This window comes from Nestor notabilis, unplaced genomic scaffold (genome assembly GCF_000696875.1).
Source record: "Nestor notabilis isolate BGI_N333 unplaced genomic scaffold, ASM69687v1 scaffold9661, whole genome shotgun sequence".
NCBI classification, from domain to species: domain Eukaryota; kingdom Metazoa; phylum Chordata; class Aves; order Psittaciformes; family Psittacidae; genus Nestor; species Nestor notabilis.
The window spans coordinates 9,620-23,536 of record NW_009916093.1 but is presented as its reverse complement, the minus strand read 5'-3'; the positions used below and the strand labels follow the sequence as shown (position 1 = coordinate 23,536).

General features: G+C 42.5%; 1 protein-coding gene across 2 annotated transcripts in view; it reads left to right on the top strand.

Annotated features, from left to right (window-relative positions):
• Positions 1-13,917, top strand: part of MARCH8 (membrane-associated ring finger (C3HC4) 8, E3 ubiquitin protein ligase) — a 73,536-nt gene that overhangs the window by 57,385 nt on the left and 2,234 nt on the right. Inside the window, exons 3-6 of one of the 2 annotated variants that reach the window (XM_010024440.1) lie at positions 6,807-6,886; positions 7,192-8,037; positions 9,952-10,132; positions 12,871-13,018. In XM_010024440.1, coding sequence (XP_010022742.1) covers positions 6,807-6,886; positions 7,192-8,037; positions 9,952-10,132; positions 12,871-13,018 — 1,255 coding nt within the window. The remainder of the gene's footprint in view (positions 1-6,806; positions 6,887-7,191; positions 8,038-9,951; positions 10,133-12,870; positions 13,019-13,917) is intronic. The other variant, XM_010024441.1, reaches the window with a different exon arrangement.

The window sequence follows — 13,917 nt, the reverse complement described above, 5'->3', positions numbered from 1 at the left end:
GGTATGGAAAGAGAAGTTGCTTAAAAAAATACAAAATCCTTCTACTGAGCTATTGGAGAAAGGAAAAGACAGAAAAAAATGTGTAGTGTGAAGATTAAGGTATGCTCTTTTCCCTGCCCATAAGAGCAAGTAATATCATGCTTGGGCATGGTGCACTTGTGTTCATAAGGAGTGTGATTTTCTCCCTGTGCTGTGATAAATCCCCTCTACTGCGGCTGGATTCTTACTGCATGTAGGTATGATGGTACTCTTTGAAGGACAAACCTTCAGGTGTTTCCTTTCCTCTTTTCTCCCCTCAGTCCATTCAAGGTATTTTGAGGGAGATTTTAAAGTCAAAGGGCTATTTTACTATATTTTTCTTCTCCCGCAGAACCTTGCTACTGGGTTTAGTCAACATTAATGCTGTGCTACAGGCAGGTTGAATTGCACCTGGGGAGATTTTGAAAGGATAGATAGCTTCCTTTCTGTAGCGGCTTTGGCTCTGGTATCTCTAGAGAAAGTTCCTGCCAGAATCCTCCTTTAGATTTCCTTAGGAAGAATGAGGGGAAGCTGACTTCAGCTTCAATTCTGGTTTCTAGACATAATGTTAATTATAGTCATATACATTATATAAAGTATGGAACAAAGTTCTTCTAGCAGCTGACTGCTGGTTCCTATGGAATCGTTGCCAAAATTGTATGGTGGTGATGATCGTTGTGAAAACTTAAGATGCCTCTCTCCCATGTTGTCTTTTTTTAATTGTTTTTCTCTCCATTTTTTTTAACCACTTTCCATTCTAATAATGCTAATTTATCCCAGCTGAAGACACTTGATTTTAATATGTGCTGGAACTCAAAATGGTGCAAGTCTGGTAGGAAGAATTTAGCGGAGAAGTTACTGATATTTGATCCTGCCATATTTAAGAAAAGCTTTCAAAACCAGCCTGTTAGCAGGACTGTCTGCCCTTCACAACATCCAGTCTGTCTGTAGGTGGCCCGTTTGGGCTATCTTATGTGTCAGGTTAGTATACTCGGCACAGCTGGTTGGTCTCATTGCACTGCTGCCCAGGTGTGCTAGTTCAGCTTGAGGCCTCCTTTGGCATGCGTGCAATGAAACAGCCTTGTCTGTTTCACGGGTGAGCTTTGGCGGCTTTATAGCTGCAGTGCACTTCAGCGGAGCCATCAGCCAGTGTGTACATGGAATACAGCACCTACTGAAAGCATAAGAACACGAATATATTGCATCCTGGTGGATAGATGGAGCCAGGCACTTACAGTTACTCTGCAGTGACTCAAAAGTAATGATGGATGTGTCCCTTGGTTGAAATCAACACTTCCCTGCCTGCCTTCAGCCCAGGCTCAGGACTTCTTAGTGCAGCAGGCAGACCTGAATTTTGCCACTGTGGGTGAGACAGGGCTGGGGCAAAGGGATTTTGCCACTGACAAAGGGAGGGGAGGTGCCTGGATCAGGGGTGGCACAAAGAGAGACTGATTCCCTGGGTCTTTTTGTAGATGTCCTTTCCCTATCTGAAGACTAGCCAGGTTGGCTGTGGAGTGCCTTTTCAGTGGCATTTGGTGCCTTTTCTCACAAGACACCCATCCCTTGTTTTCTTTCCTAGATCACTGTCTGTACCCAGATCCTGCCAAAGGAGCAGGTATGGGGTCTTGGTTTTTGTGATGTAAACTTAGAGGGGAGCAGAGCCTCAGGCTTATGCTGCTTCTGAAGATGTAGCATGCAAGATAAATGCCAGCTGTGTCCATGTCTAGCAGCAGCCTTGCCTTCTTACACATATTTAAATAGGATCTGTGCGTGAGAAAGAAGATAGCTCTTTGGCGAAGAGTTCTTCGAAAACACAGGGTGTGATAACCATCCCTCTGATTCTGCCTTTTCCCTGTGCTGCTGCCACATTCATCATTTTGATGTGTTAATACCAGGAGAGACAAATCCAATCCAAACAAAACTCCCAGTGGCCCATTGCAGATAGCAGCACTGTGATCTTGGTGCTGAAAAAGCATCACAATGCAGGGGGATTGCAGGGGGGGAATATTAAAAGTAGCAGGCCTTGATCACTGGTTGTGCTTGGGACAGGACAGCTTTGGGGCAGTGGTGGGAGTTGTCTCCACTTAGCTACCACCTACCATGGTTAGCTGTGTTTCTATAATCCCCAGAGCGACTGGTGGTAGTTGGAGTTGGCTCAGTGGAGAAGACCATCACTGTGCTTCTGTGGTTCTTATGGAAAACAGAGGCAGACAGAAACTGCTGCAATGGTCTAGTGGTGCTTGAGACATCTTTCAGCATCAGGTGCGGCTAGCTACCTTTCAGGATTTTTAAAGCTCTCTTACTTGATGTATGTATTTTGCCAAGCAGAAAAACATAGATTTGAAATGGGTTCATTGCAGTGTAAAATAAAGGCAAACCCATAATCAAAATGCCAGGTTGAAATTTGGGTTGTGGAGTGTTTGGCTCCTTGCTGTATCACTAAACTTGTATTTGTCTGAAGCTCTTTGTGCTGCAGGTCCTCGAGTAAAAGACTTTAAACTGTGCTGCTTTTCTCTAATTCTTTGTCTGCCAAAAGGAGAGTTTTGCTCTATTATTAAATATGTATAGTGCCTAGCATGTTAGTTCCAGGTCCTTAGCTGAGACTGCTAGGTGCTTTTGTAGCACAAATAGTAGGGTCGTAGAATTGGTTCTATTCATGTGGCACTTAGAAATGATGAAGTTAGCAGGTGTGTGGGAAAACCTTCTTTGCTTCCTTCAGACTTTCAATCAGCGGAGGTATTCTTCTGGAGTAAAGTTGTTTCTAAGTTCTTAGCTTTAATGAATAATTTAATAAGATTTTTAGAATGTGACAGGCCCTGTTCTTTAAAACAAGGTATAATTGCTAGTACTGAAGTGGAGCCCAGAGTGAGACAACAGCAACTATACCGAGAAGTGCCATCTCAAATAAGCAGGTTATTTTGGAATACACCCAACCCACTGACGTGTTCACTATGGCTCACTTCAAAGATGACTTTATTTTCTGAGGCAGGGTGGGTTTATTTGGTTCTTTGGTGTTCAGCATGTAATCATACATAGATAATCAGAAAAGGCTGAGTTCTTTTACCAACAGATCACACTGTTCATGGAGTGGGGGCAGAATGAGAATAACCAGCTATGGCAGCACACATATATATACACACATACGTACATATATATATATATATATATATGCACACACACACATACATTCATATATATATATGTATAAAAGGATGTATATATCTTCCTGATGGCAACCCTCCAGAGAGCTTCCAGGGATTGCTATCTTCAGAATCACTGTGGTTATCTAAATACTAGTGCAGAAGGCTGTACTGTGACCTCGCTGAATTACATTAGGTGGGAATGTCAATATACACAATTAACTAACTATTGACCTTTAGTCCTGAGCTATTTTAGGCAACCAGTCAGGCTGTACAGGGTAACTCACTAGCACATAGCTACGAGGCTTGTCACTGGAAGTGATATTCCTTCATGCAAAGGGCATGAAAGTCTGAAGTGATTCAGCAAGTGATTCTAGTGTTAGAAAGGTTGAATTCAGGCTGCCAAGGCTTAGGATACCTATCACATAATGTTCATGGCAGAAACCTCCGATGGCAAGGAGTGCCTTAAAACTGCTATTGCCATTGTAAGTAGCCAGTTCAGCCGAAAGTGCTGCTTCTGAGGTAGTAAGGGTGGTATGTGTGCACCAGAAGCTACAGAGTGGGGAAGGCTTTGATTGCTTATTTTCCTAGCCTCATCAGAGCTGAGCATTGCATGGAACTCACCTCAGAGCTTCAGCCTAGCTGGATCCACCTCTGATGCATTCTCCCATCACATTGCCTCTTCTTTGCCCTATTCTGGCCCAAGGCTGCCTATGGTTCTTCTTTGCTGCGGCACTTCTCTACCTGATAGCTTCTGTACCTGAGTAAATAGTTTCATGAGGAAATACCATGGCAGGAGAGGAGGATGTAGTGAGAGACTTGCCAAAAGCCATTGAACCATTGACCCATGGCGTTTGTTGGTAGCCACAGCTTAAGTTAGCTTAAAACAAGGATGGGGTGTAACTTCCCCTAATGTTTTGGTGTTCTACTTTGTGGTGCCTTTCCAAGTGCTCGTATTTTGGTTGGATTTGCATTATGTATGAAGGTGGAGCAAAGGACCTTCTGTTTTGAAGCAGGAAGGTAAGAGGAAATGTATCTCAGATGCGGGGTTTTTGCAAGCTGCCCTGAACAGTGCTGGCATCTAGAAACAGAATAGTAAGCTTGAAATGCAAATTAAATTCTGCCTTCTTTTTTTTTTATTTATTTTGTCCCAGCCTTTTGATTTCCCAAGTGGTGAGATTGACATCATCTTGGTGCTGAGCATTTGGATCAAAAAACCAGTAACACAGCTTCAGAAGGGAGATTTTGTATCTTTGAATCCAGTCATCTGCTGTGATAGTGTCACATCATATATACCACTGTCCTTTTTTGGAAAGCTTCATTGCTAAAGTGAAGGAATAGAGAGATTGGATTCATTCTAAGCAGGTTACCTTCTGTGATTTGCTTATAACATAAAACCAGATTTATTAATTGATTTGTGACTCCAGTTCCAACAATATACGGCTCTTTCCATGGCAGAATGAAACATGCTGTTTTACTGGTTCAATATTTTGTTTTTAGCAGATTGCTAAATAAGTCTTTTTAAATAATTAATTATTTAAGTCTTATTAATTTTCATTTGCATAATTATAGCAGCAGATTATAGTGTGTCAGGTCTTTCACTAATTTGTCAGTCTTTTTTTAAAAAAGAGTAATTACTGCACAAACTCTTTTTAAAAGATTAGATTTGAAGTCAGAGATGTTCCTGCTTTTAGGAGAGGTTAGGCATCAAATAGAAAGCTAATTTCCAAGTAATACCTGAATTCACCTCACTGTATGATCAACATTCTATATTATTAGCATGTGCAAGTGGTATAAAATGTAAAGAACCATAATTTCCAGGATAAAGCAAATAACTGATGTTTAAGTCTTTAATTTGTTTTGTCACAGTCATGACATAGTTCAGTTTGCTTTCTGGCTCAATCTCTTGGTTTTTATTCTATACATGTGCCTAGCTGGGCAGGATGGGAAATAAGTTACAGTGTCTTGCTATGGATCAAGAGGTGTGTGTTTAGTCTTGCCTCTCGTCTCCTGCAGACCCGGCTGTAAATGGATACCTGTTTTCTCAGGCTCAGTGCACCTGAAGCATCCCAGTGTGAGGCCAGATATATTGCTCTCTGTAGTGCTGTTGGCTAGAGAAACAAAACCTTAACAGATGAGTCCTGTAAAATGGAAGATAGTGGTTGTATCTGTATTTACAAAGTACGGTGTGTATCCTAGTATACCCATCTTCTCTCGCAAAGAAGAGTATAATGTGTGACAAGCTATTGCTTTTGCTATGAGAATGTAAAAGCCTGCAGCAGCCTTATTTAAATATACCATAGGGTCTTTTAACAAATTAAGTATAGGACTGAAGAGTTCTGAGAGAGATACAGCATGTGTGTTGCACCATGACCAGAGATCATCAAAGCAGTGATGACTGAGCTAGCTCTGGCATCTCAAGCTGAAGTACAGGGCTGGGCACAGCATGCTTCTGTGGCAGCACGCCTTTCGTGACCTGAGGTCTCTCCTAGTCTGGCTTTGTGCACTTGCCTGACCCAAGTCTGTGCTGGCTCTGCTGGTTTTTGTACAGCCCAGCGTGGTGTTGGCACTCCTGTTGTGTTGGTTGAATTGTTCCTTCCTGGGTTTCAGGCTTTGCTCTGTAGATCAAGAAAGCTGTAAACCTTTGTTTGGATTTTGAAATGCAAGGAGTGTTTTGCCGCAGTGGGTGAGCAGCACAGCCTATCCAGCAGCTGTGGAAAGTGGGAGAACCAGGTTTAAAAATTCTCTGTTATGAGATTATCAATTGAGGTGTCCTCCTTGCTGAAACCTCTAGGAAGAGTCAAGAAGTTTCTGTTTGTGACCCACAGAATATAGCCCATCATGTCCCAACTCTGAGACGGTGATTTTTCTTACTATATTGATTTTAAAGGCTTGTCTATTAAGTGTTAAGTATGCCAAGAGCGTACCTTTCTTTTTGGGGCGGTTAGTTCAGCTGAATTTTGAATTCTTAGGTTGTTCTATGTCTTACTGTGCTCTTGTTGGGTCTTATGGATGTGACTGCTGCCACACCTCTTCTCCAGGTAGGTGGAAGACCCTGTCAGAGTAAGGGCAGGATGAAAGGCCATGCAAAGTACAAAGTACTTCAGGGAATGGTCTGAAGTAGATGGTGCTCCTGTGGGTATGCTAGTACAGAAAATAACTCCCCAAGTAGGGTTTAAGGTACCGAATTACTGAGGGCTCTGTCTTGTGAAAAGAAGCCCTAAGCCTCTAATCTCTTGTCATCATTGTAAGTGGAAGGATTAGCTATTATGTGGTAGTTAAATTCCGACTAGTCTATACACACACCTCCACCTAATTATTCTAATTACCATAGCATTGCTCATTTCCTGAGCTATTGTTCTGTGCAGTGTTTGGCAGCTGGCAGGTTCTGCTTCAGAGATGGCTGCATTTGACCTTGAGGAAAAATGTTTCTGTTCTGATTATTACTTTTCCTAAGGATGAGGCTGTGTGACCTCCCATTCTAGCTTTGAAAGTAAAGCCACTTCCTTGCAATTAGTCCTTGAATGTCTGATGCAGTGTGATATCTGACTTCATATGCTGTGTTTGAACGTGAAGGTGATTCCTGTGCATACCAAATTCTTCTGACCTGTGACTTGCTTTTGTTTGTTTGTTTTACTTTCACTGCAGGCTGGAAGTCCAACCTCTATTTCTGCCCCTCATAGCTTCTCTCAGACTTCTGTTACACCATCCAACCAGGACATCTGCAGGTACAGTGTGGTGTTTGCATGGCCACAGTGAGGCTCATGCGAGCTTCAAGTTAAAAAAACCCAAAAGCTGAAAAGCACATGTATGGGGAAGTAAGCGATGTGGGGTTCCTATGTGAAGCATCCCATTTGTTTGACTCAGCTGCTGTCTAACACTGCTTCATCAAATCCCTCTGACTGTTTGGCCCCGCTACGTTTGCCATTCCCACACTAGCCATAATTCTCATTTCTTCACTTTTAATTATGTGTGTTCTCTTTTGTAATTGTTTTTTACTTTCTGTGCTTTTATTCCACTGTTCTGCATGCAGTTCCAGTGCAGTGTTTTCTGAGTGTTGTCATCACAGTCCAGTGCAGTCTGCTGTTGTCTTGAAAAATCCTCACTGCCAGAGCCCTCTGACACAAGGGGTCACTGTGACAGTAATCTGTCAGGACACATTACATGCAGCAAAGAGAAACTCCTGTGGGCAGGATCGGGGCCAGGCACTCAGGCCTGCTAAGAATGTAAAGCCCACCCGCACTCTGAAATTCTCCAAGTCCCTCAATGACGTGGACCAGAAGGCTCAGAGCACCAGTGAGTGCTTTGACTATGTGGAGCGAACACGCTCAGAAGGCAAATTGACCCCAACTCAAGAGCAGTGTTTAAGGATTAACAAATTTCATCTTAACGAGAGGAAACTGCTGAATCTCAGGCCTCTTTCTTTTACTAATTCTAAGCGCTCCTGTATCGCTTCCCTTTCCAACTACTCAAGTGCATCAGGAGGAGCAGAGAACCACAGCGCTGTACATATCCCCTTGCTAGAGGACAAAGTGGACCATGACACCTCAAGGAGCAAAAAACTGTTGCGTTACCTTTTTTCCTTCTCCCACACCTCCAGCACCAGCAGCCTGCATAAGTTCCACGAACTGGAGAACTATTCCAGTCACTTCCAAGCTGATAAATCCTCCAGCGTGCTGGTGGAAAGCACAGACTTCTGCTCTGATGATATGGGAGATGATGACGTCTTTGAGGACAGCACCTCAGTGAAATTGAAAACAAAAGAGCAGCGGGCGCCTCTCTGTTCAGTTGAGAAGGATAGTGACCTTGACTGCCCTTCCCCCCTCTCAGAAAAATTCCCCCCTCTCTCCCCTGTGTCCACATCGGGGGATACCTGCAGGTTGGTTTACCAGAGAACCACCTACCTTCGAGCCCTCCCATGTGTGGTGGTGACCGTTCTGCTTTTCCCTGCCTTTGTGCTGTTTCTGTCTTTTCTGTCACCCTGTCACCTTGCTTTAATATGTGCAACTTGAAGCATGCAGCCTTCTATCTGCTGTCTTGCACCCCTCTGATGCACTTAACAAGGCTACTAAACAAAATAATTTCCTCTGGAGTCAAATAAATTCTCTTGCAATTTGTTTAATGTTTGGTGTTCTGAGATGGTATTTTTCTCTTATCAGTGCCCAAACTGGGAATATCATGAGAGAATCAGCCACACATATTAAAGGCCAAGCTGAACATGTCTTGGCTTTTCATGAGCAAAGTGTTGTCCTGCAGTCACTGCTGGTTTGGTCAGAGGATGGGGAGTCAGGAAGAAAACAGGTTGAAAATTGCTTCTGAGATCAGGTTGATGGAGCCTAAGATTTTTTTTTTTTATGTTTTCAACACAGTTTGTATCCCACCATGCTCTTTTAAAGTAAAGAGCTTTCTAGATGCCTTAGTCGAAATGGGTGTTTGAGTGCTGTGATGTCCATAGTGCGAGGTCCAAAAAAGATGGGTATCCATGTTCCAACTGCAGAGGATTTAATCATGCACAGACGGTGGGAACAGGCAACTCTGGACTGTCTTCATGGTGACTTGTCTGCAGGTCTGCTCCAGCTCCAAAATGTGACTGAGGAGCAGGAGTCACCACATATCAGAGCAAACATCCCATCCCTCTACCTAGCATTTTACTGTCCTGATCTTCCTTCTCTCTGACAGCACTTTCTGAAGCTGGCTTAGTTAGTACTTGCCAATATTATTTGATTCCCCCCTTCATTACCAGCAAAATCTCATTCTGTATTGGCTTGTCATCAACAAGACACTGCTGTAATCCACCCACTCCTTCATTTCCACATGCCAGCTATCAGCAAGGTCGCAAGAGGCAAGATGCTACACATCAGTAAGAGATTTCAGTAATAGACAGGGATGGCAGCATGCCAGGATGTACTTCACATATGCTTAGTAACTTATATTCATTCCCTGAGCTCCTTACCATCCCCTTTTCAATTCATGACCTCTTCCACATGGTTAGAAGGGCTTAGTGATGTTTCATGCAACCCAAGGGTTGTGTATAAATTGAAGCTGGAAATCAAATGCCATCACCTGGTAGTAACACTATGTTGAGTGTCCTTGCTGTCTGCACAGTTAGGCTGTGAGGGAAATGGGGAATTTTCCAGAGCTAATGCTTCCTTATTAGCAAAGTAAGAATTGGAGAGCAAACCTGTTCGTCCATTTACAGTAGGTGTAATTTAGGGAGATTCAGTGCTGTAGCTTTGCAGTGTGGATCTGTCTTCTTGGCAGTTGGCACTAGAAATTATCACTTCTCTTGTGCAAAATCCAGGCTGTCTAAATTCATGATCCTGGATTGGGCTGTTTCACAGTTTTTGGCAGAGTTTTGTTTTATCTTTCATTTCAGATTGTAATCCATGAGTAGCTGTACCTCTCTGTGCATATTTTGTCTTGGGAAGTGCTATCTGATCTGTTTAAGTGCTATTTTCAGTTAAGTGCTATTGTTCTAGATGAAGCGTTGTCATTTCTTACCCTCTTCTTTCTTTTGGATACGGCATTTCTGTCAGACTCTGTGTGTCTGCCTCATCTGTTAGAAAGTGGCTGTCTAGTTAGCAGTGTCTGTGCCCAATTATTTTGTGCCTGTGTATGTGCTTGCACAGCAATGGAGTTCTTTAGTTTTAGCTCCTTTACTGAACACATTCCTTTGATATGTATGTCTCAGGATCCTCAATGGGCAACCGTGCGTGATCACAGGTATTACATGCCCCTTCCACATCCTTTCTGCTTCCTCTTCTCCTAATGAGCAGCTTTTCTTCTGATTCAGGATATGTCACTGTGAAGGAGATGATGAGAGCCCTTTGATTACACCCTGTCACTGCACGGGAAGTCTTCATTTTGTGCACCAAGCCTGCCTGCAGCAATGGATCAAGAGCTCAGATACGCGATGCTGTGAATTGTGCAAGTATGAGTTCATCATGGAGACAAAACTGAAGCCTTTGAGAAAGGTAGGCACAAGACCTGCTTTCCCAAGGAAATGCTTTCTTAAACACAGATCCACTCTGAAAAGAGGCAGCTCTTGCCCATGAGCCCACAGGACTCCCCACATATTTATCATGTTTCTGTGGCTCTTTTCTAAGTCTGGTCAGTTTTGTATGGGTGAAAAAAGATTTAAATTAACACTCATCATGCCAAATTCACCATCAATGGAATCCAGCTCTGAGAGTTAGCTATTGTAGCTAAACTGTCTGTAGCTTGGCAGCTCTCTGTGTGTAAATGTTTTTTTCTGTGCTTTCTCTGCTTAGAGTGGGTGGGATGCAGTTTCGGAGTATTATGCCCTGTGGGGAAAAAGCTGTTGGGCACCTTCAGAAATGAATCACTCAGCATCATTACTTATATCTGAACAGGTCATCTGTAGGATAGAGACCAGATGCCGGAAGGTAGGGACAGAGCCATAAACAGAAGAAGAAATTTCCTCTGAAATACATCTAAAAAGTCTTTTTAGAGATTCAGCTGCAGCCAGAAGATAAGCTGCCTTCAACTCAGCCTTTATGATATCCTGTCAGTCAGGAGAAAACAGCCTGAAACTGGTGATTATGAGCACGATGGGACAAATAATAGGGTTTGTGCTTGACTATAGGGTAGAAATGGAATTAAACTTCCTCAGTATCTTTAGGTTGTATTGCAGTGTTGGGCTGTTCATACTCTACGTTAGTAAGGGAAGAGGATGAGAAACAAAATGTGTCAGGTTCAAATGAAGATGAGGGAAGACAAGAAATGGATACTCCATTTTAAAATCTCAATAAAAAAAAAAAAGAAGACATTAAATCCAAATTTTCTGCTGATTTTTTTTTGGTTGGGTTTTTTTTTGTTTTGGTTTGTTTTAACAACACTTCAAAACCCAGAACTCCTGTTTTAACTGGGAAATGCTGTATCATCAGAATAATGCAGCAGGGACTTACAGATTCTAGTTGCCTTTCTGGACTAGTGCATAGTTAAATAGTTAGCAGAATATCTTCTCTTTTGCTGTGCAGTCATATCACTTGAGGAGATGAGGTGGTGCACATTGGTTTGGTGGTTGTGGATCCAGCAGCTCAGAGGAGGTATTGTCCAGCAGAAAAGAGAAATATAAACCAGTCAAAGCACAATTCCTCATGGCTCTGTAAAAGCATTCACAAATAGATTTCACATGCACACTTTTTGACAAAATAATTTAATTTATACTTTCTACCAAAAGTAAAAACCTTTGTTCAGACACTAAAGCAATTTTCCTTTTAAAATAAAATCCAAATGGAATGTTTTGTCCAATCTGTTTCTAAGAAGATCGAAAGAACATAGCTTTCTAGCATGACATGAGTCTAGCATGTCATTGCGGGAAATATTGAATTCAGGTGTTCATTGTGAGATTTAGATGCCCACAGAACTGGAGATGTGGCTTGGACTGGCCAAAGGCATTGTTTGCAAGACAGAGAGGGTCACAAAGTCTCTGTTTAATATTTCAATTATTCTTTTATTTGTAGCACTGGAAACAGTAATTCAGCATAATGGGTGATCTTAATCATACTAGTCAGGTCACCCTTGCCCACATTATTTTTCCTGTTCAAAGTCCTCTTTTTCTGCAAATTACTCTAGAAGACATCAAATGCACCTCTCTAGAAATATATAGGTATGTATGAAGAGCCTATGTGCCCCGGCATATATTTTGTGAAAGTGTGAGAAAAGCCCATCTTACCTTTCTGTTCCAAGCAGATATGCTGAGGGACGTGTATCTCACATGCAAAACTTTATCATATATATAGGAGAATTTTCCAAAAAATAATTAAAAAAAAGGGTGTCTCAGGTTAAAGAAAAAAAGGAAAAAAAGCTGTGTTTTTTTACAATCCCTTGCATATTAGAAGCATCTAAAATAATTTTCTACTTTCTTTGTATCTTTCCTAAATACGGTGACCTGACTTTGTGGTTTCTTGTGGGGTGTATAAACATCATCAATAGTCTGGGGATTTAATTTACTGCATCCTCTCACTTACAAAAGCTGTCATCCCACTTCTACTGTGTGTTCTTAGGGCATATGTATTTAAGTGCACTTGAAACGCTGAAAATAAAATATGGATGTCACGGCTGTAAGTAGTGTTAAATATATGTGAAGATTGAATGAAACCCCCAGAGGTAGGAGGTGAGATCTAAACAGCCGTGAGCTGAGAGCTAAACAGCCTTCACTGTGCAGAGAGGGACTGTAGCAGAGCTCAGCGTAGATGTCTTACACACATTGGTCAATTGGATCATGTTCCACTTGTACTGCAGTGTTTTATTGAATGCCTGCCTGAGCAAGGCTACCCTTTGCCACTCACAATGCTCAGCTGTCACTGTGGGTAGCTGCTGAGTGGGGCACACAGAAAGGAGTAGCCTCACTTGCACTGAACAAGGCATTAAGGTCCCTCTGTGCTGGAGTTGCCCCTGCGTGGGTAAGCAGGGTGTGAGGACATTGTGCTGAGGCTCCAGATGGGAGCTGAGCACTGGAGGTCCCCTCTGGCACCAGGATGACTCCTGTCACAGCAGGGCGAGCTGCCAGCTGTCACACGCATGCTATGGTCAGAGCCATAACACTGTATGACTTTTAAAGTCCATGCTAGGAGGAAGCCAGTCTCCTGCCTGGTTTTTGTTCTTATCAGTGTTCTCTTTTTGTTATACTGTCTCGTAACTACAGTAAACACCTAATCTCTTGCTCTGCTTCTGGGTTTCTTGACAGTGGGAGAAGCTGCAGATGACAGCCAGTGAGAGGAGGAAGATCATGTGCTCTGTAACATTCCATATCATTGCCATCACCTGCGTTGTGTGGTCTCTCTATGTCCTGATAGACAGGACCGCTGAAGAGATTAAACAGGGACAGACTACTGGTATGTTACTTTCTTATCTTCCCTCTTATCTTTTGGAATAATTAGTTATCCAGAATGCAGAGAGGATGTGGAGCATGAGCGTGCAGGTAGTGTTTATACAAGAGTAGTCAGCTTTAGGCTGAGGTTGGGTTAGTTTTAACGCATGGTTCTAAAATGATTTAGTGAAATCAGTATAAATTAATCTGTGGGTGCTTTTTAAGTCTATTTCAAGGCAATTTAGTCTGTGTTTATGAAATACGCAGATATGAGAGCTAATCCGCTGTAGCCAGACACAAAATTCCACTGCCTTAGCTGATTTAGTTTGAATTGGAACACATACTGGGCAGATAAGGAAGTAAGTGTGTGTTTGCTGCTATGGCTACCTTTTAACTGGGCAAAACCAGAAGAGTTTTTAAAAAGAGAAGTAAGAACAACCTAAATCCAAATCTTTGAGGTAAATCGTCAGGGTTTTCTTTCTATTTGGTCATCTGTGAGGTGGGCTAGCACAAGTTTCTTGTGAGTGCCATGTTAGACTGGAGAAATTTTTGTGAGTTGTTGTGCTTGAAGTAGAAAAAATTCAGGGTGATTCTTAGGAATCCAGTTCACACAGCTGTGCGCTGTAGTTCATGGTACGGCTGCCACCCCACTGCATGCATATATTAACTTTTTGAACAGCAGGGTTTCTGTAGTAAACCAGCTGTAAACTTACTAATCTGCAATCTGTTTACCTGGGTATGCTGGGCTATAGGTTTACAGCTGCTGCAGAACTGCTTCTCAGGCAGCTGAGCTGTCCCTGAAAGTGGGGATAGAAGGGACAGGGTGTCTGCCAAGGCTGGAAGCCATTAGAAGGCAAGCTGTTCTTGCTCACAGAGTATTGCATCCCAACTAGACATGCAGGTGGAACATGTTTTGCTGGTGAT